The 27,357-nt window shown below is 42.7% G+C and overlaps 1 protein-coding gene across 2 annotated transcripts in view; it reads right to left on the bottom strand.

Annotated features, from left to right (window-relative positions):
* The window catches only part of ARHGAP21 (Rho GTPase activating protein 21), a 367,146-nt gene that overhangs the window by 45,474 nt on the left and 294,315 nt on the right, over positions 1-27,357 (bottom strand). For both annotated transcript variants that reach the window (XM_069211368.1, XM_069211369.1), the window contains 7 exons: positions 26,217-26,342; positions 17,293-17,583; positions 10,077-10,141; positions 9,855-10,003; positions 4,047-4,177; positions 3,797-3,952; positions 3,627-3,705 (listed from right to left, as the gene is read on the bottom strand). In XM_069211368.1, the coding sequence (XP_069067469.1) occupies positions 3,627-3,705; positions 3,797-3,952; positions 4,047-4,177; positions 9,855-10,003; positions 10,077-10,141; positions 17,293-17,583; positions 26,217-26,342 (997 nt within the window). The remainder of the gene's footprint in view (positions 1-3,626; positions 3,706-3,796; positions 3,953-4,046; positions 4,178-9,854; positions 10,004-10,076; positions 10,142-17,292; positions 17,584-26,216; positions 26,343-27,357) is intronic.

The raw sequence follows: 27,357 nt of genomic DNA, 5'->3' as shown, positions 1-27,357 counted from the left end.
ACCTAGAGCTTAACACGCTGTGCTCTCATATAGTCTAGGTAGGAATTAGTCTATGGACTCTAGTGACAATATGGTAGAGCTATTTCTATGCTTTACTCTCCTTGTCACAATTTTAATCTTGTCAAGCTTTATTGTCCTGGTTATTGCAGTACATGCTCTATTGTATAAGATGCAGTCGCTTCATTAAAACGTTATTGAAACATATACTGCCTTTGCTTGTCACTGTATATGTGAGATTAATATATATGAGAGAAACGGATGAGATCTGAGTGACCATGATTTCCCTGAGGAGTCAATTGTGTCATGCGCTCAGCTGCCCAATCATCCCTTCTTTTGTCTAGAGATGAGGCACTGCTAGCTAGCCGGAGCAAAACCCGGATTGGGGCGACAGGTGTCACCTGTAGTGGGTTAAGACTCGGTCTCCCACACCGCAGGAGATTGTGCCACTCAAATCCAGTACTCTCATTAGAATAATGAGAGCCTACGTGACAGTCTGGCTGGGTAGACATCTGTGTCTGTGTAGGAATGTATATTGTATTGCAACCAAGGTGTCGTCCCCTGCTCCTTGATCACAGTGAAAAGAGTGGGGGGAACCCCAAAGGGCGGTGTCAAGAGGGTCACAATGTGGAGGTGAGGGTGGTGGAGAGGTAGGCAGAGGAGGGGGTATAGCATAAGAGTCTTTGTCCATCCTCTTCTTTTTTTTTAAACACTCTTGATTAGATTTTTTACTTGTCAAAGCAGAGTAAATGATGAACACTGATCATAAAAGAACCCTCCCTACTACCCAACTAGCTCTTGGAGAAGCATTTTGAGCGTCATATATTGCATAACTATTCAAGTCAAGCAACAAGTACATCCAAGTTATACAGCATTACACATAGGTATGAGTTTGGACTAAACCAGAAATTATACCACATTCTCTTGTGAGGGGTGTGCTTTAAGGTCATTAAGCATGGCTGTCCAGGCCCGCAGATCTTCTAAGTTATCATCCGTTCAAACGGACCTCTTCTACCGTTGCCCATTCCATGATATTCCTAAGCCATTCAGAATATCTAGGTGGGTTGGGACTTAACCACCGTATGGGTACACATCGTTTTGCCAATGTTCGACCCAGTAGGACAAATGTCCTGCTACGTTTCCGCTTGCGAGGGGAAGGGATGAGGCCCAATAATATTTGCTTTGGCTCTAGCTGAAGTTCCCACCCGAGGACCTGTTTAGATTGATTAGAACGTGTTGCCAGTATGAGGATATATCTGTGCAGGGCAAGGACATATGTACAAAGTCAGCCCCTATGTGTTGGCATCGGGGCATCTGTCTCTACGTGCTGGATAAATCCTGCATAAGGTGGCAGGAGAAAGATAGGTTTGGTGGGTGAAATTATAATGTAACATTTTAAATCGTGCATTGGAACTGGCTATGCGTACCCCTTCATAAATGCGTTCCCATTCATGGGTAGGTAACGGGTCTTGGAGTAGCCCCTCCCATTTATCCTGAGCTCAGAGGAGGCTTTCGAGGAAAACCTTCCTGGAGCACCTCATATAAATGTGATATTAGGTGGCGGCCCCCCGCCATATCTATGAGAATGGCAAGGGTGGTAGATTGTGGTGGAGCGACCAGGAATGTAGGCCCAATTTCACAGGCGGTGGCTAAATCTGTCCATTCTCTTATGTTTGGCAGAAGACGCAGGAACATCAATAGCCTACCCAATTGAAAGCTGTCTTTTTGAAGGTGTTGAAAAACCAGCTTTGACTAAGACACGGCCAGTCTGCGGCTGAATATGAAGCTGTGACTGCTTGGTGATGAGTTTGTGCTTCATTTTTTGGAGGAGGAGCACTATAGAAGTGATCAGCTCCGAAGATGACGAAACTTGCGTTTTTTGGGGTGCTGAAGCGCTCTTCTGTTTCGAGGAACAAATTGTTGATGCCGAGGCAGGTTGTGGTCTTATCGGCGCCTGAATGGTCAGTGCAGAATGGGAAACCGAAATTATCGTGCCGAAGCAGAAGATTGGTGGCTCAGCACCAAGATGGAATGTTTAGGCTTTAATTTTGGTGCCGAGCTCGATGGCGGGGTGTTTGAATGAGCATTTCGGTGCCAACCATGGCCTGATGGCCAAGTAGCCTTTGCTTCAGTGGGAGGTGCTGGCTTTTTGGGCACTCATTGTATGTTGCATCGAAGGGAGATCCTAAATCTCAAGAACCGTGTCCACATCTGACTCAAAGTTGTCGACCAAAAAGGCTTCCTCAGCTGCCGAGGTCTCTTGCATCTCTGGCTCCGACTTAACATTTTGTTGTCCGAAGATGTCCGGAGTCTCTTCGATTTCATGTTGCTGGATCTCACAACAGCAAGCCCTTTGATCCCATAGTCGTCTTTGATTGAAAAGTCTCACAAGCTTCACAGTCCTCCTCTTTATGGTCCAGGTACAAACAGATGTTGCAGACTGATGCTGATAGTTCTGCAGGAAATTCGCGTGGCGCTTAGGGCAGAAACAGAAAGGTGTCCATTCCATCAGGATTTCATTCTCTACAAGTTGGAATTGAGAAAACGGTTGCATCTACAGCCACACATTCAAACAAATAATTTACAATACAAATTCATATTTTTAAAACAATTTTTTTTTTGTGGAGAATTACACAAGAAAAATCATCAAAGAGAAGTTTGTGCAGTTAAATAAAGTTTCTGGATGTCAACAATTCCTTTATGGGTTGGAGTAGGGTTACCTAAATAGGCAAATGAAAGTAACAGTTGTTGAGTTCCCCCATTTAAAAGAAAAGCAGTAGGGTTAGTAAGTCCTAATGGAGGAGAATTGTCTGCTCATTTAATTTGGACGTGACCCCCTGCTTCAAGTGTGAAAATCCTTTTATAACCGCTGATGGCTGTCACCATGTTTAGACCCTATGTGTCTAGATGCATACATTTGAAATGGGTCGATAGCCATTAGCAAGAACTAGATTCTTAAATGCAGAGCAAGTTGACGCTTGCAAGTGAAACAAGCAGACATATCTCTGCAAACTGCTCTTTATTATGACTTCCTACATGTTACTGATTGTTTTAAACTGGAGTTACATATATTTGTCTATTTATGTAAACCAATTTCACCCCACTGTTAGACCCAACACTCTTATTAACTGCACTCATGCGTCAATGATGGCTCTTTTCTTTATATGTTTCAAAGTACATGTTTGTATTTCAGAATCTGCTTCTGCTACATGGCACTTAACACTTTGAATGTTTAGCGAAAACTGAACAAAATGTGAAAAGAATTCACACAGTAAGCATATAACGTATAGTTATGTAATGCCTTCTACAGTCCACTCAGAAATTAAGAAAAACATAGGAGTTTTTATGACTACTTAAGACACAGGTTATTGTAGGACTACTGGCTAAGGCCATTATTTTGCTTTTTTGCCTCTTCCAACAGTTCATTTGTAGATTAAAGCTGGCGTTATAATCGGTCCAGCTGGAAGCAAGATAGATCCTTAAACACAAATTAATATTTTAAAAAACAACAAAAATAAAATAAAGAAATCAAAGACAGCTTCTTATGATAGTAGAAAGGAACACAGAAATTCGAATGTTGAAGCATATTCTAAACACTTTTTTTCTTTTTTTACTGTAAAGATACTCACCATTCGTAAAAAGAGGTTCTGGAAGTTTTCTGAAGAAGGATTTCAGCAAACTGCTTATTACATTCAAGTCTCGCCATTTCTAGACATTTAAAATAAAAATGTCAGGACTCTGGGTGAAAGAAATAAACTAACAAGGCAACTGATTTGCAATAAACGCTACACCAACTCACATCATCTTGAATGTCGATGTCATTCATTCCTTTGTTGAGTTCCTCTTGCATATTAGAGATGGCTGCATTGTTTCCAGGAACTCTGTAAATACCTGTGTATTCAAGCCCTCTTTCTTCAACTAGCTTGCAGCACAAATCTACAATCAACGGGACATACTGAAAACAAAAGACATTTTAATTAAACATTTTAAAAGAATTGAAAATAATAATATGACTAGTAAACAGTCATAAACCAAAGAAATTCCCATACTTTATTGTTGAGAGCAGGAGGGCAGTCATCAAGCCGGACGCCAAAGGTTCCTCCAGTGGTTGGCTTTTTCTTCATGAAACCAGGGATGCCCTTTCGCCACGTGCCCTTGTCCTTGGGTGGACTGGTCTCATCTATTGTATTTAAAAAAAAAAAAAAATGGATGTAACAGCAACTGTTCAGCTGAACAAAAGGGATCTACTGGGATGCTCACCAAATGCTTCTAAAAGTGTTCATTGGTCTACATCCTCAAACACAACAAATAATCCACTTGCTGGTTTGTCTTTTATGTACAAATTGCCCAAAGCTAGTGAGTATATGAGAACATTTTCTTTGACACATCTTCAGCACAAAAGCGCAATGCTACATACTTGCTGATACATTGGAGTTGCTTTTCTGAACACAAGATGAAAGAAACAAATACCCGAGATGGTGAGTGATTTACTTCACAGGTAATAAATATTGAAGGAAGCAAAGATAACAAAAACTGTGTCTCACATCGCACCATATGAAAGATCACCATCTTTTGATCAGAACAGAAAGACTACCTAATGAACATAGAAAGGAAAGCTTAAGAAATATTTCAAATGGAAAACGTCACTTACCAGTAACATTAGTTTTGCAGCCTGAACACTTTTCTGGATTTACATGCAGTGAAAAATGCTAAACTAGGTTTCCTTTTGCAGCATAAATCTTTTCTGGATTCACACGCTGTGCATAGATTATGCAGCCATATTATGTTCACTTGGGGGGCTGGATTGAAATGAGCATGTTTGCAAACACGTCTCTCAAAAGCTTCTGAAACTACTGAGCCTCTCTGACAGAATGGATGTCCATCCAATAGTGTTCTGTCATCGTACCACTAGATGCCCTTGTGATTAAGACATAATTAACTTATGCAGACATTAGCTATAAATTCTTGCGTGCCTCCTCTTTTTTGTTGCCGAATGTGCTCTTGAATTGCTAACTACCTTTTCCCCTTGTAGGCTGTAACATGTTTGTATGGTTTGTACCAGTGCTGTAGAAAACCCACTGCTTAAGCAGAGCCTGACACTGGGCCGGCTGGACTGGTGAACTAGGTCCACTTCAATGTTAATCAGCTGCTTATGGGTTTCTTCTGTCTGCAGACACAACACTCATGAATAGTATTATTAGGGAATACCATAACCGAGTTCTAGAACAGGTGTACCCTGGCGAAAAGTTTACCCAGAAGGCGTTCTAAGAATTCTTTGTGGCATAAATAGGACCTGAGATTCAGCTTGCAGACTTAACTGCAGTAAATGTTTGAGAACTTGTCTCAAACTCAGGGAGACTCCAGCTCAGATTAGGACAATCCAGCATAAAAAGTGAAATACTCCTGCCTTATTAGTGGGGACGAGACTATGTCTTGCCAGCTGCAAACGAAGTAACCTGTTAACTTTGTTACACAGCAAATCTATTAAAGAGAGTGAAGAATTTGCCAACTTAATATGAGAGATATTGAGAAGTCTAGCACGAACGCTGCATGAGACATGACAGTATTGCCTCTGGGCAGTTTTCCAGAAACACTTTTGGGGCTACATGTCAGCATGGCAGCTCTACACAACTGTGACGACAGACCCAAGTACACAGAGCCTTTTGCTGATTGTCATTTGGACATGAAGGTATGTATGTGAAATTTATAAACGCGCATTCCGGCTCAGAAAGCGCATTGAAGCACTAAAAATGAATGTGGGCATAAAAGACATAACGGCAATATGGACTCATCTTGGAGAACAAGAACTTGATTTTATACTGGTCTGGGCATTGTAAACAACAGGCATTACTAAATTTAGTGCATCAAGTTAAAATTGTAAGGAATCAACACCAAGAAGGATGGAAATTGAAACTGCTGCTGGACTGAAACTCCCTTCAGCAAATTACCATCTTGGGTAAAATGGGCAAGACTTAATAGCATTCACTCAAAGCTTGAATTGGTCATCCCAGAGTCCTTAGGTATACATGGTTTGGGTTAATATGTAGTGCAGCTGGATGAGAGTTTTTTGCTCCAAGAAAAGTAGTTAATCTGGAAAGAAAATTATCTCATTTATAAAGGATACACTTTTACATTATCCAAATCTTCATACCAACCGAAACTAGATGTTCTGCACTCGAGGTGCCACTGACTTGCCAAGACTAACTTTTGGGCTCTAGATTTGTAAAGATGCTCTTTACCATCAGAAAATCGTTTAACACACATCACTGCTTGTCTTTACCAGCCCTTGGATTATTTCCTGCAAACTTTTTCTCTGAATGTGCTTCAAACTGCCTCGGTTCATTCCCAAAAGAGTTTTATAGTGTTTAAAGCACTGTTTTACCACTCAAGAATGATTCTTTCTTCACCTGGGTTACTTCATGTCCTACTTCTGGAGCCTCTCCCTCTTCCCTTTCACACCTCTCATGCACCCTTCTGCAATGCAAAAATCCTTCCCCCAAGGAACCCCACCTCTGTCCCCCCCTTTAGGCACCCGTGCACCTTCTTTATCTTTTGAATGGGCATCCTACCCACCCTTTCCCCTTGGATGTGATGACTACACTCAGTGCTCTTTGTCCCAACATAAGAAAGAAAAGAGAATATTTCTTCCAAAGTTCATGCAAACACCCTCTTGCTATCCCAACCTCTTGAAAGATCTTGAGCATCCCGTTCCACAACACCTTCAATTTTGCTGACTGCAGTAATATAGCCTGGGCCCCTCTGCCTTAAACATGTAGAACAGTGCTCTCAGGTCGTTCTGTAGCCTTGAAATCTTTTAAGTCGTATTGGGGAACACTTGGAAGTTAAAGCTTGCTGGAGATTTAAAGCTCCATTGTCCGACAGTGAAATCATTTTCTCTCAAATTATGAGGTCCCCAAAATTTACTAATAGTGTTCAAGGTCGTGCAGAATTGCTGTACTCTGTAATGGGAAACACGATGCACCCTCAAAATGTCAAATCATCCTTGAACTCAGGAAGGACATGATTTTTTAATCAGTCTTTCAATAATCTCTACTGGTAAGGACGCAGATTCCATTCTCTCAGGGATACCCACAAAGCACAAGTTTGATCCCAGACTGTTTTCCTAATCTTCCAACTGAAGCATTATTGACTTGTTCTCTTTTGCATGGGAAACTTTAGCTGGTTCTACCTCACCTTGAGCGTTCTCCAGGGTAAAGACCTGAATTTCACCTAATCATTTTTCTTCTTGGTTTCGTCAATTTTACCAATCAGTGTCTGGACAAGCAAATTTTGACACTGCATCAACACCAGCATATTTGCCAAAATAGTGGTGAGCAGCATCTCAATTCTAATATGGGGCACTGAGTACATACATCAGAGTGATCGCAGGGGTCTAAATTGAAAAAGTCCAGCCCTTTTGGCCATTGTTTAGTCCTGCTGTTAGAATGGGCCTTTGAAGCTCCTGATGGGGGGGGGGGGGGTAGAATTGTGAAGGGCTTGAGGTAGACTAGGTAGTGGCTGAGACATCCTGGGGTCTAAGTTGACTTTGTTTCCTTTGTTGCAGAGGCAATAATGAGACTGTCTCTGGTCCCCACCCCCCTACTTCTGATGAAATACTGCAGTGACCATTAACTGTTCTACATTCGGGATCCGTTGCCCCTTGTTCTGCCAAACAAACTACCTCCATATTTCCAAACAAGGTGTTCTGACTCTTATTTCTACTTCTGTTGATGAGGAGTCTACAGTAGTGTATGGGTTGAAACATAGTCAACCAGTCCAATTACCTAGACATGAAATTTATTGTTGACCATAAATCTGACTGTTGTTTAGCTCTCACTGAATACTTGATATTTCATTTAGTCTGTGACCAGTTTCTTTTGATGCACGCAAAGATGTAACTTACGTTTTTTGTATTATTTTAAGCAATGTGTGTTCACTTACTGTTCTAAGCACTATCTGTCAGATATTGCTCCATGGATTTTCAACATAACCATTTATTATAATAATAAGTATATGGTGTTTGAGAATATCCTCTTACATATGCCAAGATGAATTAACTTGTATTGTATTTGAGGACTATTACTATATCTTTCCTAACTACTGAAACTAATGAGACTTAACCCAAAATACTATCACGATTAAACATTGTGGTTAATTATAACTGCAGAGCTATTAAACACATCCAACCTCCTTGATAACGTTGTTGGGAAATATTTGCATTTACTCGTTTGTTTCTGCTTCCATTTACAATATGGGTCCACATTCTTGAACTGGACAAGTCTGTAGCACTAGAAATAACATCAGTAAAGACTCTTGTCTATTCCCAGCTTTAACAAAAAAAAACTGCTTCTATTGCAGAAGGCAGACTTCTTGATCTAGATGACTGTTTGCATCTTAAGTGTGTATGTATATATATATATATATATATATATATATATATATATATATATATATATATATATATATATATGTGTGTGTGTATGGTGGTTATATGACGTGAACCTAGAGAAAAGGCAACGGAATGCTAGTTAGGGTCAAAGGTAAGCATAATGTTTAGCGATAGCAGAGGTAGACGGACTGTGGGCGGTTAATGCATTGTGTGATAGTGTTCTTTAAATAATCTTCTGGAAGGAATGTTGGAATGACTGCCACAGCTGACCGACTTTATTATGAACATCTCTACTCTAAGGGCATTAACACTTACCTCAATGACAAATTAGATTAGAAATATATCTGAGAGTGGTCATAGTCCTTTGCAAAACGGACCAGCTAACAGAATCGATCTGAATGTAAATGATGCGAATGGTCATGATGTTCTTTTGTTTAACTTCATCACTCCTGAATGAATCTCAAAGCACTCAGGTGAAAGCAATCTGTTTTCTTTTTTTTTTTTAATAGACTGATAACATACGGCGGACTCTCACAAAGTCATCCTTCTTATCCAGCCTTCCTCTCATCAGATTCCCATTCTGTTCTTCACCTTCCTCTGTGACACTGATAGAAGCATAGGACAGTCATCCTGAGCATGGATTTCAGGAGAATGCAAACTACATAAAACAGGCGAATTACAGGATGGCACAAAAGACCACTTTCTCTTCCCAAAGGATGAACACTTAAAAGTTAAGGTTTGTTGTGACTAGGAAGAAGGAAACACAGGAACAAAACATTTTCTTCAGTAAAGGTCAAAATAAAGTAAAGGTCAAAGGACTGAAAAATATATCAAATGTTAACTTTAGAATCAAATACTACAGGAAGACAAAAAACATAGTTTTTAGGGAAATAAGGCAGAGAACAATGCTCAGAAAGCTTGCTCCAGATGGCGAAAAATAAACAGTTTTTTAACTCCATTCGCTCTGCACTCTAGGACTGTGGGTGAGACTGGGCGCCTGAAAGGGCATTTACTCTTTCTTCTCTGTGACAATGACTTGCTTATTTAATCACTACTAAATGTTTTTAACTTTGTCATGAATGTTTTTAGCACTCAATTTGCAATGATACATGTGCATACAGATGGAGACATTCAGTTTAAATGGAAATCTATCACGATTTGATGAGTACTTATATGGGCAACCCACTGCAGCACACTAGTACTTACTGCTTCAACAAATACAAACACGCAACATGATTATTACTGACAAAAAGCAACCACTACACAAACCAAGAAGGACCTGAAAAAATTAAATATTGCCGTTCTGCAGACTGACAGTGGCATGTGAGAAATTAATGTATTCTTCACCGAACAATTATAAAGGATATGTTATTTTATCAATTTTCATATAAGTACATTATTTAAAGAAGTAACACTATTAAAAGACCCAACATTCCATGTGTAATTAAAATTAATAGGTAAAACTAACCTTTAATCAAAAGTTTTCTGTCAGGTTCCTGCTTTGGAGAGTGTGGACTCTGGAGTTTCTGTTCTGTTTTAGAACCAAGTAATGTCTGACGTATGCTGAGACTCTGACGTGGTGTTTTAGGAGAAGGCTCATTTTTTGTGCTGGAAGAACTAAAACAGAATACCAATGTAAAAATGCAAACATCTTGATTTCTAAAAATGTGCTCTTTTATTGTTATTTTACCTCATCATTGTGCTGTATTCCTTAATCTTCCGGCTAATAAGATCCCGGCTAGTGACAGCTGTCTCCTGTAATAAAATGGTTCTAATTAATGGATATAATGATGGCTACAAATACCATACTCAAAGTCAAGTTTATGCAGCTTTACTCCAAACAGTGTTGTGATTAAAAAAATAATGACTACTACACAAACCAACCAGATACTTGTTTATAAGAATGGATTTGCAGCTTGAAGCTCTTATAGGTTCACATGCTGTGCATTATTTCGACATCTAATAATTGTGTCCAGAAGTGTTTATTTTCAGATTTTTGTCAAGGATTGGCATTGACATAGGCAGAAGCTCTGTCATTCAACATGGTGTCATCTGTAAGCCCACAATGTCACTAAAAATGTACTCCGTTTTAGAGTATGTTTTCACTCTCCTCCTTCACTGAGGAGGTGCGAGGGTCATCTGTGATTCAGAAGTATCTTTAAGCTGCAATACCATTCTACAGACAACTGTTTTTTGCAGCAGGAAACCTCTTCTAGACTGACAACCTGTCCAATGATGATGTGATATTTCCCCCCTGAGGAGGGAAGTGTGGCAAGGGGCTTGTACAAATTTCATAGCAAAGACTGTCCCACTGCTGTTTCTTTGCATGTCTCCATCTACACAATAGCATTTAGAGAATGTACGTTTAGTTGACCATGTTGCAGCCATGCATATGTATTGTAAAGACACATCAGACATAAAGGTGAATGTTACTCCTTTCTTTCTAGTAGAATGTGCTCTTCATTTCCCCTCAAGGTTTTTATTAGCCAACTTACAGCAGAATTTGATGATCTGCACTACCCATCCAGCAATGATATCCTTAGCAACAGCAGTATCTAACATTTGTAATGCACGTTCCACAAAGAATTGTTTCATATTCCTTATAAATGTTATTGGTTGTTGTATACTGTACATTACTATCATTCTTACAATCAGTGTATGTAATGCTTTCTTTGCTGCACTGGTTGGCTGCTGAGAGAGATGCAGATCTATTGTTCAATTGATATGAATACTGTGAGACCACCTCAAGCAGACGTTTTCCATGTGTCTTCATAATAACTCCATCTTAAAATAGTCAAGTATGGTTCCTGCACAGCACAAGCTTGTATTTCACTTGCTGCTGTTATAGCGGTAATAGCAATTAAAACACTGTCTTTGGAGTAAGATACTACAATGAAGCTTTATACCTAGGCTCAGAGCGCAGCTGTAAGAGGCCTACTCCAATGAAATTCAAGTTCCACTGCGGTGGAGAGATGCATGTGGGCGGTACAACACATTAGCTCCCTCCTGGAACTTCTTGATTACAGGGAGACAAAAGGCATGCCTTTTATTTATTGTCCTAGTCTAAGCAACAATAGTCCATGACTGTACTCTTAGAGAGGCATAGGTACGTTTACAGTACATTAAATATGAAAAATATATCTTACTATCATCGTTTCATCTGTTTTGCATTGTTGGAAGTGATTGTCTGCACATGTTTTAGTAAACCTGGTGCATATTGGAGCTTAACATTTTCTTGCAAAAGGTCTAAGTGCCTTATTTATGATTTTTATAATTTTTCAGGAAGATCTCAAATACTAAATAAAGCAATTCCAGCAGTGAAGCTGCAAATTGTATTTATTTTAGACTGGGATAAAATATCTACCTCATGACATATACCCTGATTTTTTTCAGAATTACTAGAATCATCAGTATTGGTTAAAAGTCATGCTAATGACTCACACCAACCTATCAAAGAGTTAATTCCCCTCTGACAGAGGATGGAAATGCCTGAATGCAAAGGTTTGAAATTTTTTGTTTTCTGAGTCTTCAGACGGACGAAAATCATTGCTCACCTGTAATTCCAGTTCTCCAGTGTTAGTATCTTTCATATATTTTCATGTTTATCATTCCCCACCATCATCAGGATGGAAATCCCCGGTAAACTTAAATAGCAGTAAACCGTGTTAAAATTGCCATAGGCCTCAACAACATGCTTAGTAGCCCATCCACTCATAAGAAACATCCCAAACTTCAGCAAATGAGGTGAAGGAGCCGAGATCGCCTACTCCCTTTAAAGTCCACCACGGCTCAGATTTCACCTCGCAACTGTGAGAAGAGTATATAATAAAAACTGAATCTCTGACCAGGGAGGGATGTAAATAAATGAAAGATACCAATGAGTTAAGGTAACAATTTTTTTCTTTAGCATTGTATCTTTCATATATTCACAGGCTTTTAGGGACGGGCAGAATTTTTAATTCCGCCAGTGGAATTGGAGGGATTTAGCAACTCCGTATTACTCATGTAACACTGAATTACTAATAAATTCCACAGATCCTCTCCACGGGCAAAATTAATCAGCACTGCTGTGTCCGTGACAACCCAGCCTCTGTACACATGCGTGGCAGGTATCTCGCGCTGACCCTCCTGATATCTGGGCCTGGGATAGGGCACTGGCTTATCTTCCTCCATCTGGAAGGGGGAGTGAGCTGATAATAGTGGCTAGAGACAGGGTAAACAGCACAAGTGCAAGCTATTGTGCACCAAATCAGGCTCTTGTCTTGCCGACAAGCGAAGTTGCTCTGTTGTAGGTGCACGCGCTTCCTCCTCAACACCTGTCTGAAGTCGTGCATGTGCAGCCGAGAAAGGGGTGGATGCCCAAGGTGCTCATTGGCTATGGATTATTACCCAGCAGCTTTAAGAACAGGAAGCAGAAATATCACTCAAAGTAGTGACACAGGAAAACTATTTTCAACCTCATGTATCTACTGTTAAGGACATTTCTGGACTAGAGGTCATCTTAGAGGCAGAGGACTGTCGCTGTTGAATCTTGGCAGTCTTTCACGCAGCTTGGACCCCTAGGTGGCCGCGGGGAAGCGGCAGAAGCCTGAACAGTACTCCATCCCTCAGGGGCAGAGGGGAAAGCTGGGGTGAACCAGAGGCTTTGTTTGAGGAAACCAGGGCCTAGGTGCCTCTAGCCTGAGAGGCTGCAAGGTGCACTTCCTGGAGGATGGGGGCACCAATGTAGGCGAGTCTAAAGGAAGATTGGGTATGTCCTAGAAGAAACAAATGTTCTATCTACGTGTTTGCGTGTCTTTTCTCCATTTGTTACCCAACTTCTATATTGCTCATCCATTCACTAGAGCCGAGATCTACCTGTGGTACCTGGATAAGGCTTCACCTTTCAGGGAGATGCACTACACTGTCCGAGTCCGAACACCAAGGATTCATGTCGTGGATACATCCTTCTCTAGGTATACTGCTGCTTCTGTTCAGTTGCAGATGTTGTCCATGCTTTTATTTATTTGGTTCCCTCTTCTCCTGAAGCTCATCCATGGTAGACGAAGTCATCCAGTGGCACTTGTAGTTCCACCCTCAACATCATATCAGTCTGTGATGGCTTGCAAGACTGCATACCTGCGTTGCAAGTGCTAAATTTATCTACACAGCAATATGTTGCAGCTGTTGAATGTGTTGGACTGGGTGTTTATGCTAACATGGCTCAGTCAGAAGGAGTTTTTCATTCTCGCTTTTACAGTTAACCCATTATGCTACTTGTGTGTTTTTTAAATATTCAAGTGCGTCAAAGTCACAAGGGAACAGGAGTATGCTCAGCTAATGTTTTAAGCGGCACTGCTTCTGCTTTAACCTAATTTAATGTCATTTGTTTTCTATACTTCCAGCACTTTCAGCCCAAGTGCACTGCATTTATGGTATTTCCAATTTGGTTAAGTGCTCAACACTCTGATTCATGCAGTTTCCATATGCATTTTTTAGGCACAGCAGAAGTTTAACCCATTCCTGGTTTCAGACTGAGGTTTCATTTGTCGGACATAACTTTTCCCAAGACGGACTCAAACGTATTTTCCTGCTGCTAATTAGAAACTGTTCTTCTTTAACCATTCACAAGGAGGCATTCTGTGGCCACACTTTTAATCTGAGGCAGTCGCTTAATTCAGCCAGTACGTGCAGCAAGCCGTAGCTTTTTCGGCGTTTGGCGGTTTGGGCACTGTGATCTGCTGTAAGATATTTGTTTCCGGCCAAACCAGCGATGACTCAGCATGAATGTACCATGTGGTAGTTGGTCCGTCCACGGCTGTGGACACCAGCTTCACATTTGGGTAGTAACCGGGGTGGGCAGAACTTAAATCTCAGTGTTTTTATGTAACTCAGCGGAATTTCGGGGAGTTAAACTCTGCAAATTCCACCCACCCCTAATGCTTCTATAAGAATGACATGCAATACAGCACAATGCAGCAATGTAGGAAACAGACTCATCCTTAGTGAAAATTATGAAGGACCACATGTATCATTGCAGCGTCAGCGGCTCTGTTCACATTGCAATAATGCTTTTTTGTGAATGTGTGCCTGCTCTTCCACATGGCTGCACAATAGATGTCTTAAGGCACTCCAGCACTGAGTGCCTCCATTGTTGCCATGCACCTCATAAAATATGCCCTCACTCTGTAGTGGAGCGTATATTTAGCTTGTAGTGGTAATGCAGGCTGAGAGCCAACATACTATTCCCTGTTTAGACAGGTGAAGGCCTCTTCTTGGATGGCCAAAGGACGCAAAAAGCTAGTCAGATGTGTGAATTGTTTTTTAGTCATGTAAAATCTTATGCACCCGCAAACATCCAGCAAATACAGGGATTTTTCGGTCAACATTGGAATAGGAAAAAACGAACGCAGAGTAACAGGCTCTTTCTGATTAAAGTCTATAGGGACCTTTGACGTGAACTTTGGGTTAGTTCGAAGGATGACCTTGCCAAATATGAGAAAGGGCTCTTTTATTGTAAAATCTTGCAAGTCCCCAACTCTCCTTGCGGACATGAGGGCATGCAAAAGTGCAGTCCTTCAGGAGAGGAACTCTAAATGAGTTTTGTGGATCAGTTCAAAAGGAGGTAGAATGAGTGGGCTTAATACTGTGTTGAGCTCCCAATGCACTGTAAGGCATCTTACAGGGAAAAGCTTCAAAAAGCCCTTTCATATTTTTATAATGTTCTGTGAGAACAAGGATGATGAAATCTCCTTAGCTTGAATCTTGAGATTGCCACTAAATTGACTTTTACTGAGGATTATCTAAGACTACTTCTAGCCAGGTGCAGCAGGCATGGAAGGATTTGATAAGGCTGCATGGAGACCGGGTTCATGTCCCTGACTTTATACCACATGCAGAAGCACTTCCACTTGTCACTGACAGTGTAGTCTTCTTCAATTAGAGAGAGTTCACTGCTGACAGTGAGACAGATCATTATGACAGGGCTTCTTGAGAGCACATTTTGTGTTGGATGGTCTTCTCCCTTTTTTTTTGAATGTCTGAGGAAAACACATACTTTTCCTTAGAGGAGGAGGCAGCAAACACATTTTAGCCAACTCCAACTCAAGAAGCTCAAGATGCTTCATGAAAGTGCCCGGTGGAGCGCTTTTCAGAGAGTCATCTCCAGAGAAGAAGAAGAAATCCCCTTTGAAAGAGGGGATTTTCTTGCTTCACATCAAATAACTTGTCAACCTCCTCTCTCTATCTTCAAGAGAATTTCAGGTAAATATCTTACAAATATCACATCCAGATGTTATATTAACAGGAAAAAGATGCCAGATGCTCTGGTCTTCAGGATCATAAGAGTAAATCATCTTTTGGCCAGTGCAGGGCTTAAAAAAGGACCTCTTCTTCTCAATCATAGTGACACAGTTGGTGACAGCTGAATACCCCCAGGGGCCAGCAATGGCATGAAATATGATTGCCATAAAAGCAACTTATAGTTTGATGAAAAGCTGAACACAGTGCGGTGGAAATTCAGTGAGAATGAAGCAAAGGTCAAGAAGTTAGTATTTTGATGTCAAACAGGTTCGAGCAGAACTCTCGGGGGGCTCCCTCACACACAATATGCAGTAAAAAAATCTGAGCTATGGTGGCCCCTGGGGGAGTAAGAAATCTCAGTACTTTCACCTTACTGGTTGAAGGTTGGGTTGTTCAAATGAAGTCAATGTGATACTAAACAAAAATTGTTGTTGAGGATTGGGGCCATTTGAAAACAGCTTACTGCTATTTAAGTTTACCAGGGATTGCCAGCCTGACAACGGGTAATAGTTTAAGTATGTGAATATGTAAAAGGTCCAATACTGGAGAACTATGGAAATACTACCCCACTGTAGGGACAAACCTTCAAAAACTGAATGCTTTTGTTCCTACTTCCTACAAGCAAGACATGTCCATTAATTTGCTTAATTCGTCTGCTTTGACATTTTCAACTCCTAAACTAATTTTGAGAGTGGGTAAGGTACCAAGAGTTCCAGTTTGTTTACTGCATCCTCATCAGTGGATACAATCCAATTCTGGCTAAAAGAACAAAACAGATGTTCTTTAATTAATGCCTGTCATTCTGTGCCTGATGGAAGGTTGTGGCACAGGTGATTGATTTTGTGTGTAAACCAAGACATTTTCAGCACCTTAAAAACAATCACTACTTGGTTTGTCAAATATTTAGGAGATTAAAGTTTGGTACAGGAAACTTTGACTTATATATATACCCTTGAATAAGTAAGCAGCAACATTTGTTGTTGGCACTTACAAAAAAAAAGAAATAGTATAAAGTGTTTCTCTCAGTAACTACCGACTCATTACATTATAAATAACACGTGCTACTATTATACAAAGCACAGAACTTAAAACTGGTAGGGCAAGAGGCTGAGTGATTCTACTCATATGCTGGGGGCAACTTGCATTTACTTTGCAGAAACAGCAAACTAATAAACATCATTTAGTAAATAATGCAATAATAAAAATAAAATATTCCCAATAGTAATTATCCAAACATAAAAATATTTAGATAATGAGTACTGAGAAAACAAAAGTTTGATATTGCAGTATTCACTTAATGATAATAAAGTGTTGAATAAATGATGTCAATATGGACTGATATGATGCATTTCTTGCCATTGACCTGGTGATGATTTACAGGTATAGACGCAATATAGTACAAGCTTCAGTACTTATGTTGCTGGGACGCTGAGTACATCCAACCAGAATTAAAACCGGTCACACCCAGGATTGAACACCTCTTTACGGTGAGTGACTAGACGCCAGAGCAATTGTACTTTTTCAAGAAAGATTACATGGCATTTATTTGTTTTTTAAATAATTGAACACCAAATGTCAGTTGCATTTTAAAGAAAATATATTTAAAGTAGATAATACATGAATACCTCATCGTTTAGGTTGGTGTTGTCTTGTATTGCCTTAATCCATGCCAACATGCTATCTCGATCTTCTGCCTGGAAAAGGTACTCACAGTCAGACAAGGTGAGCCGAAAAACATGTTTTCTTTTGGTTTCACTATAAGAAATGTCTATCAAACATGCATTAATGCTTATTGGCTGTTCCTCTTCAGAATTAGGCAATGAGGACTGTTCTTTCCTATCTTTGTGCAAGTACAAAGATGGTCCTCGAAGAACCACATACATCTGCTTCCATGGCCTGATGCTACCTCCAACTCTCTGGAAAAAAAGAAAAAAAAAGCTCTTGTAAGTTTCAGAAAACTACATAGCCTCTGCAACATCTAAGCATCTGCAGACAAAATCAAGCCCTCTTACATTTCATATGTGAAACATGATGGTTGCAAAACTGTGTTAACTCTAAGAAGTCAAATTTTACGACGTAAGGAACAATGTTGTATACTACTAGGGATGGTCCCCTAGTCATTACATCACTCAACATTTCTGGAAAACTCAAACTAACTTTGGAAAACAGTAACTTTCTTGCACTTTTGTTCTAGCTACTGACATTTTTGGAATTGTTCTCCTGTTAAAAGCAGGAGCGTATCACTTTTCAAGGTGGCAATGGAAAGAGATCATGCTCACGTTAGAGGGTATTCTGAAATGTTTCTGTAAGTACTGCTGGGAATCTACCACTTTCCTATTTTGCACAGATTACTCTTGGAGACCTTTGTCATTTACTCCAAAAACTTGAACATGTAACCATATCAAGGGAAAATTTGAACCTTAATTTGTGATTCGATCCAATGTCTTTCTACCTTGTGATAATTTTCAATTGCACTTTAATAGGTAACTTTTCCATGCTCCGTGGCATAGTAGGGATGTCAGGGGTAAGAAAAACTGGTTCCTCTGCCCCTTGGTTGGGCAGCAAGTTGTTTTGTTGCTCCCTAGCTAAATTTGCATTACACAGTTAACAATACATACAGTCAAAAGTATGCCTCACCACACATCTCCCCTAAAACGAAAATCAAAGCATTTATTACCATATCAAGCTTAAATATTTCAGTTGTAAGTCCACTTTACAACTGAAATATAACAATTTGTTTGGGAAATTACTTCAAAGATCTTCTTTAAAATTTCACAAGATGAAAAGTTAGTACAACATTCTCTCTCCCATACAAGCTGTAGCATTTTCAACTGTGGACTATAATCCATAGCTACAAGTAGCTACCTACTGCATTTACACTTCAATATAATTTTCTTATATTCCCTTGCTTTTACCAGAAATGTGACTTTTACAATGTAATGATAATGGAGTTATCATTAAATTATAATTTGTACAAGTGGCCAAGTACAACAAATTACTTACCTTTGGTGGAGCTTTTTTCTGGTGGACACTATCTAATCACACATTCCTAATAGTCTTGAAGTGCCCGGCTGGATCAAACTTTCCTTCAGCATTGCTCCTGTGTGATGCTAGGTGGTAGTATGCAGCTCCGTACCATCCCAGAAGTGATTGAGCAGAGGAGCACATAAGCGCCGCCACCCCTGCATGCTGATGTCAGTTTCTTATTTATTCTCTTTATGTGCCTTTCTGTACAAATGTTGGTACCAGTGTGCTGAATAATTAACTTGAGAATGTTTCAGAGGTCAAATAGCGTCACTACATAAAACTGGGGTTTGTTTGGAGGCCAACAAGTAATATGCAGGCCGACAGGGTATTTACCAGAAAGGTAAAAAAAAAAACTTTTCTTCTGATTAGCACTTTTATTAGCAGATTCCTCATCTTAGAATAGATACCAAAGGAGTACCTCTCTAGCTGTGTAGTCTGTAGAATGAACTCAGACCAAAAAGTCCTACAGGGACCGAGTGGGGAAGGTGCCCATCCCCCAGCCGGTCTGTCGAGGCAATAGCGCTTCATGAACTTATGATGTGACACCCACATCAGTGATGAGCATTCTCCCAGCCAATCCAATGGCAGCAGCCTTATCCCTGGTAGAATGAGCTCTCAGAGCTTGGAGGGGCTGCTTCTTGGCCAGTACACACCTGATCTTGAAGCAGAGGACTATCCACCTGAGCACGGTACTCTTCTGAACAGCATTCTTGTTCTTGCCCCAGAGAACCCCACAAAAAGATCATCCTCCACATGATGTTCCTTTGTATGATCAATGTAAAAAGCTTAAAGCCCTTTTGGGGGTCGGGACAATGGAGTATTCCCTCCTGTTTTAAGAGGTGACTAAGAGCAAAGACGTTGGAAGAGTGGCTGATTGCCTAACATGAAGGGGAGTCATGACTTTTTGACAAGAATGCCACCCAAGAACTAAGTACCAACTTGTCTGGGGGAGAAGACTGTCTAGCAGTTGCATTCCAAGTGGCTAGAATTCATTCTTTCGATGGGCTGGCGTAATCACGATTAGGAAGACAGTCTTCCAAGTCAGGAGTCGTAGCAAGCAAGTATGTATCGACTGGAAGGGCGTACACATGGGAAACATCAAGACACCATTAAGGTCCCACTGTGGCATCGCAAATGACCCTGGAGTGGAACATGTGTGTTAAATTTCATCACAACAGATGATTTAAACAAGGATCATTTGTCTGATAAACATACAAAGGCTGCAAGTCTGACAAATGCATTCCGTAGCAAGGCATCTGTAGGCAAGGATTCCATATGCAACTTTAGTAAGCAGATCAAATGCAGTCAGTTGTTGCAGCTCAAACTCCACACAAATAGGTGTATATTGCACAGATTAGGGTGGAGGGCGCTGTCCCGTTGCTGTGATGGAAGATCCTTGCTAAGTGGTAGCCTGAGCAGAGCACAGGTGATTATCCCTAGCAGTTCCTGGTACCACACTCCTGGGTCAATGCAGAGCCACCAGGAGGACTTGGGCCCGGTTGTTCTTGGTCTTTTACAGAACTCTGGACAGGAAAGGCAAGGGAATTAAAATGTACAGGAGTCCATTGTTCAACTACATTCAGAATGCATCTTCTAAGAAGTGTTCTTACAGAAACCTCAATGGCCAAAAATTTCAACATGGCAAATTGTCGACTGTGGTGAAAAGATATAGATAGGGTTCTCCTCACTGTTGGAAGATGGCCTGCGCCATATAGATTGCTGTCAGGGAAATGCCCAAGTGGTGCAACCTAAGCCAGAGGCGCAAATTCTTCTGGTACAGGACCCCAGGCTGCTTTGACGGACAGCGGAAAAGCCTTTAGAGTCAGACCGATGACCTATAACTCTAACAGACTGATATGGGCTGAGTTCTGTCAGTGACCATAGTCCTCTGATCTTCACCTTGCCAGATGACCTCCACAGCCAACACAGACCTGTCCGTCACAACAATCTGCTCACTGAGGAGGAGTCTGCCTCTGGACCAACTGTTTTCAAGCCACCACTGCAGATCATCCTCAACGGTCTGGATGATATCCATCACAATTCCTTGATGCTGGACACACTGGAACTTGAGATTCCATTGCAGAGTCCACATGTGCCACCTGGCGTAGCTGACAAGGAGGATGCAGGAGGCTAGAGGACGAGAAGTCTCAGAGCTGGTCTCACCATGTTTCAGGACCGAGGCTGAAATCTAAGAATCATAGCTCTAATATATTAAAGCAATTGAGTCTTTGTACGAGTAGTGGTACACTACTGATCTGACACAGCATACTATAATTTTTCATGTTGGCTGCTCATGCCTGGGATAAATAATTGCAGAATGATAACGGTTCCTTAACTTGCTTGCCAAATAGTGATTGGTTCTTTGTATGAGGAGTGGTATACTACTGATTTGACACAATATAATCAAATTTATTGTGCTGGTTTCTCATCCTTGAGACAAATAATTGCACTACAAGTCTCCTGAGACCTGCTGATTGGTTCTCTGTATGAGGTTTGTTATAAACGATCAAACACAACAAATTACATTTCATTGTAATATTGGTGTTAGATATTTGAGAGCTGCCACCACTCATTCGCCACTCTATGTCTCCTGTCCTGTTTTGGCCAGGTAATACACTCCCTGCGCGCACAGCACCACCAAGCCGTGCCCGTGTCTCCCTCTCCCCGCCCTCGCTGCTTCTAGGGATCGAGGCCCTCCGGGACCCAATCCACTATAGTGTCTCTCTGGTTTTCTCCTCTTTTTCTCTGTCTGTTTTTCTCTGCTCTTTCTGCCTTTTTTCAACCTTTTACTCTTTGCCTCTTTTATCCTTACTCTAACTTTTTCTTATCTCGGGCCTTTTTGCCCTCTTTTACTTTTGCGCCTTTTTTCCCGCTCCTTTTCCCGCTCTCCCCGCCCTCCGCATCCCCATTTGCCCGCACCTCCCGCCTCCCAGCTGCTCCTCCCCCCCTCCCTTCTTAATGGCGGTCGCTGCGCGACTGCGCAGTGGGCGCGCCAGAGACAAGCCTGTCTGCGACCGTCCACGCCTGGACCGCACCCAGCGCCAGAAACCCATGGACCCCACAACACCACATCTCCAGCCTCCACTACGACGCAGACACCCTCCACGCACTCAATACTGGCCGAGACACAACCTGCTTCCAGGCCACTCCGAAGAGCACACAAGGGCCTTTCTCCTGCCACAACTGCAGCTTCACCTGCGTCAGAGCCCACAAACCTCCCAGGACCAAGACCAACTACCTCCGCTGCATACTCCTCAACACCCGCTCCGCACGCAAGCACTCCATCGAGCTCTGGGACCTGCTCGACTCCACCACCCCGGACGTAGCCTTCCTAACCGAAACCTGGTGGAATGACTCCTCAGCACCTGACATCGCCATAGCCATTCCGGACGGGTACAAGATCTCTTGCACAGACCGCACCAACAGAACCGGAGGAGGCATAGCCATCATCCACAAGGCCACCCTCGAAGTCAAGACCCTCCTGGATGACTCCCTCAGCTCCGCCGAACTCCTGCACTTTCAAATCCACACCGACCCCAACACCACCCTCATCTATAGACCTCCGGGACCCAGGGCACCGTTCAGCAACGCCATCGCCGACCTTCCCAGCACCCGCGCACTCGCCTCCACGGACTACATCCTCCTCGGGGACCTGAACTTTCACCTCAACAACAATGACATCAACTCCACCACCCTGATCGACAACCTCGCCAACCTCTGCTTCAGACAGCTCGTCAACGCACCCACCCACTCAGCCGGTCACACTCTAGACCCCATCTTCTCCACAAGCGACCACGTCACCTTCAATCACACCACCGAACTCTACTGGACCGACCACCACTGCATCCACTTCACCTTCAAGAAACAAACCGAACACCACCTCACCGAGCAACCACCCCGCCGACGCTGGGGCAAAGTCACTGAAGATCAGCTAACCAATGCCCTAACCCAGAAACCACCCACCAACCCGGACATCGCCGCCCACAACCTCAAGCTATGGATCAATGGCTGCGCCAACCGCCTCGCACCACTCAAGAAACCCTCCAACAACCAAATCAACAAAAAAGCCACCTGGTTCACCAATGACCTCCAAGCCTCCAAACGCAACTGCCGTAAACTCAAGCAGAAATGGCTCCTCGAACGCACACCTAACAACCAAACAGCACTCAAGGACGCCACACGCAGCCATCACCAACTCATCAGGCTAGCAAAAAGATCCTCCTTCAAAACTCACCTAGAAAACAACCCTCACAACTGCAAAGAACTTTTCAACATCGTAAAGGAGCTCTCCAGCTCAAGCGCCACTGTCAATGACATCACCCCCTCCCAAGAACTATGCGACGCCCTAGCCACCGCCTTCCACAGAAAGATCGCAGACATCCACGACAGCTTCAACACCCCTCTCACCTCGGACACACCTACCCCACCCTCCACCCCTCTCACCTCAGACACACCTACTCCGCCCTCCACGAACTCCACCCGCTCCTGCCGCCTGACCTCCTGGACCAGCATCAACGACGACTAAACTCGCAAGACCATGAATTCCATCCATTCCGGATCACCATCAGACCCCTGCCCACACCACATATTCAACAAAGCAGATGAAGTCATCGCACCACACCTACGGAAGGTCATCAACATCTCCTTCGAAACAGCTAGATTCCCAGAAAGCTGGAAACAGGCCGAAATCAACGCTCTACTCAAAAAACCAAAGGCGGACCCCAAAGACCTGAGGAACTTCCGGCCCATCTCCCTGCTCCCATTCCTGGAGCAGGTCTTTGAGAAAATCGTCAACGCACAGCTCACCCGGTACCTTGAAGACAACAAAATCCTCGACCCCTCCCAGTCCGGCTTCAAACGAAACCACAGCACCGAGACCACCCTCCTCGCCACCACAGACGACATCAGAAGCCATCTCGACAATGGGGAGACATCAGCCCTCATCCTCCTAGACCTGTCGGCCGCCTTCGACACTGTCTGCCACCACACTCTGAAAATCCACCTCCTCGAAGCAGGGATCCAAGACCAGGCCCTCGACTGGACCACATCCTTCCTCTCCGGAAGAACCCAGAGAGTCCACCTCCCCCCGTTCCAATCCATAGCCACCAACATCATCTGCGGCATACCCCAGGGCTCATCCCTCAGACCGACGCTGTTCAACATCTACATAGCCCCCCTCGCACAAGTGGCCCGTCAACACAACCTCAACATCATCTCCTACGCCGACGACACACAACTCATCCTCTCCCTCACCAAGGACCCACACACCGCCAAAACCAACCTCCACGAGGGCTTGAAGGCCGTCGCCGACTGGATGTGAAGCAGCCGGCTAAAACTGAACTCGGACAAAACAGAGGTTCTCATCCTTGGGCCCACCCCCTCTGCTTGGGACGACTCATGGTGGCCAGCCTCGCTGGGCACCCCACCAACACCTACCGACCACGCACGAAACCTTGGCTTCATCCTCGACTCATCCCTCTCCATGTCAAAACAAGTCAACGCCATCTCCTCTTTCTGTTACAACACCATCCGCATGCTTCGCAGAATCTACAAATTGATCCCAACCGAAACAAGAAAAACAGTAACTCAGGCCCTCGTCAGCGGCAGGCTCGACTACGGCAACGTACTCTATGCAGCCAGCCCGTCCAAACACCTACAACGCCTCCAACGCATCCTAAACGCCTCCACCCAACTCATCCTCAACATCCCTCGCCACAGCCACATCACCCCCCACCTAAGAAACCTACACTGGCTCCCCGTCGACAAGAGGTTCACCTTCAAGCTCCTCACCCAAGCACACAAAGCACTTCACAACACCGGACCAACCTACCTGAACAGCAGACTCAGCTTCTACACCCCCACCGGGCAACTCCGCTCCGCCAACCTCGCCTCGCTTCCATCCCCTGCAACCGGCGCAGATCCTCCGGCGGAAGATCTTTCTCTTACCTCGCCGCCAAGACCTGGAACACCCTCCCGTCTGACCTAAGACAGATCCAGGACCTGCTCACCTTCAGAAGACACCTCAAGACCTGGCTCTTCGAACAGTAGCATCACCCCCCCACCAGCGCCTTGAAACCCTCATGGGTATGTAGTGTGCTTTATAAATAGACTGATTGATTGATTTGATAATTCTCTCTCTGCTATGGCTTTTGTGTGTGAATTTTATTCTTATTTTGTTAAATTGTTTATAATAAATAATTTTTAAACATATTCATGTAGATTTCATTCCATCTGTGAGTGCACTGGATAGTGTAATTGGCATGATAAGGGATCCTTGGTCTTTATAGCATTGAACTCATGTCCTTTTCTATACTAGGGTTCCCCTTGTTACTTTGAACATTGTGATTTTTTGGCTCAACATCAGTGGAGATAGAGTAGAAGTTGGTTTTGCGCCTGATACCTGTATTAGTAAAGAATCGTCCTCTAGTACAGTCAGTAAAGCTGGAGTGGAAGTCTGTCCTGGCATTAGTATGGGGGCCATAAAATGTCCCAAGTGGTGAGAAGGCATCAAAGATGGATCTGCTGTCCCATCCTGCGGTTTCTTGGGGCCCGAAGGCATGCCAGAAGGAGGCAGAAGCAGACCAAACAATTACAGCATGGCATCCTTGAAGGTGTCAATCTGCTGGAGTGTCGCCGGAAAACTCTGGGTGCACTGGGATCAGTTGTGGAATTTGCTGCACAATGGTAGACCTAAAAGGAGTACAACTGACATGACACCCTTGCTCATTCTCTTTAGGATGAGAATGCCGTAATGGGATCACTTTTGATTTCAACTTTCTGGAGGACTTCAAGAACAAAACTGACCACTCGTGGGAATGGCTTTGGCAATGGGACTAAGTCCATGCCGGGGACTAGGACCACAAGCGGGACTTGGGCGAATACTGTGACTACTACTTGTGTTTGTCGACACACAGCTTCACCTCCCAGTCCCAGATCACCTTCAGGTGTACAAGGGAACAACTTTGAGTCGTAACCCGGGACCAGACACCAGAGACACCTTATGTGAATCTGTGATCGACATCTGTTTTTTGCATTTGTGCAATGGTGTGAAACCAGTTGTCTTAGGTGGGACATCGCTCCATAGCACACTGAAATTCATAGTTGTTGGAAAACTGACAAGATTGTGAGGGGAGTTTCGGATCCGCACCAGGAGCGGACAAGAAAGGAACTGTCAGAGCACAGCGATGGCCCTTTGATGCTGCTGTACTTTGTCACTTCTGGTGTGTTAAGAAGCCAATGTGGAGCAGCACGGCACCGCCAAGCACTGTGAAGAAGCACTGCTGAAGAGAAGTTCCAGGATACAGTCTGGCGCCTGGGGAGTATTCTAAAGTGACGAATAAAAAAAAACATACCAAGTATCTACTTAATAGAAAAACAGTCAATGTATCAGCTCCAATTAACTTTAAATGAAACTTCATCTCAGTCACACTCAGGTTGAGGGCAAGATTAAACAACATGTACAATTGAAATTCATAGAGAGGAAATCATCAGATTTACAAAAATTCTATTTAAATCATATAACCTTTCCCTTCTCTGTAACAAGCTGCCGAAAATAAAGCCAGCCTTCTTTTGTAGAGTCACTAAAAACATCAGAAGAAGAGTCTTTTCGTGATTCAGAGTCTTCAGATAAATGTTCATCATCTGGACCCTGAAAAAAAGGCAAAGCAAAACCATGATTGGAACAATTCAATTGATGCTACCTTCTAAATCTATCATCAGTAGCCATTGAGATTTTATGAACTATTGATGAGAAATGGCTTCATTTGGTAAGCATGCTTGTTAAAAAACAAACAAAAATAGGTCTTGCATTTGCGTCGTAAATGCATAACTGGACTTTGCTTGCCACATAAACTGGTCAACCCCGCCACATAATTTGGTCCTCTCTTCCACATAATACCAGTGGCCCTGCACATAACTAAAGCACTACTATTTACCATCTTCGTCTACCTTCAGTAATAAACGAAAATATTACCATTATTTATTATATTATTGATATTATTATTATGGGGTACTCCCAAACCTACTGTGGGGATCCAGAGGTGACCTAGAAAGAAAGAGCACAACGTGCAGGGAGTTATGGGCAAAAATGTTTTGTAAAAGGAATGCCCCGCAAAACATTATGGGGCGAGTTTCCAAGTGCAGCGATTTTTGTAGTATCTTGACTGTAATGCTCAGAAAAGCCACTAGAGGGCACCACTATAAAACTAACATTTATAAGAAACATGGTCATGTAACCATATAGTCAGCCCTTAAAGTGCATAACCACAAGAAAACAGAATGGCAGAACATAATGCTGTGTAGCCATATATTTACCCCTAGAGAGTGTAGTGCATTACACATTTTCAGGCCTAGCATGCCTACTAGAATATTAATACAAAAAAAGGCCCTTAAAACACAAACTACGTCCAGCTGTAAAACAAAAGTTCCAGCCATAAGAGAACTTAAAAAGGCGCTGACAGAGTATGTTGTGCTGAACACTTTGGAGGGTGGTCCCATTGTCCTAGGGCCACCACACGGTGAGTTATGGGCAAAAATGTTTCGTAAAAGGAACGCCCTGCAAAGCATTAGAAGGAAAGTGAGGCAAATATTGTAGTATCTGGACTATAATGCTCAGAACAGCCCCTAGAGGACACCATAAGGAAAATAGCATTTGTAAGAAACAT

Source organism: Pleurodeles waltl, chromosome 10 (genome assembly GCF_031143425.1).
Source record: "Pleurodeles waltl isolate 20211129_DDA chromosome 10, aPleWal1.hap1.20221129, whole genome shotgun sequence".
NCBI lineage: Eukaryota > Metazoa > Chordata > Amphibia > Caudata > Salamandridae > Pleurodeles > Pleurodeles waltl.
This window is presented reverse-complemented; position numbering and strand designations above follow the sequence as displayed.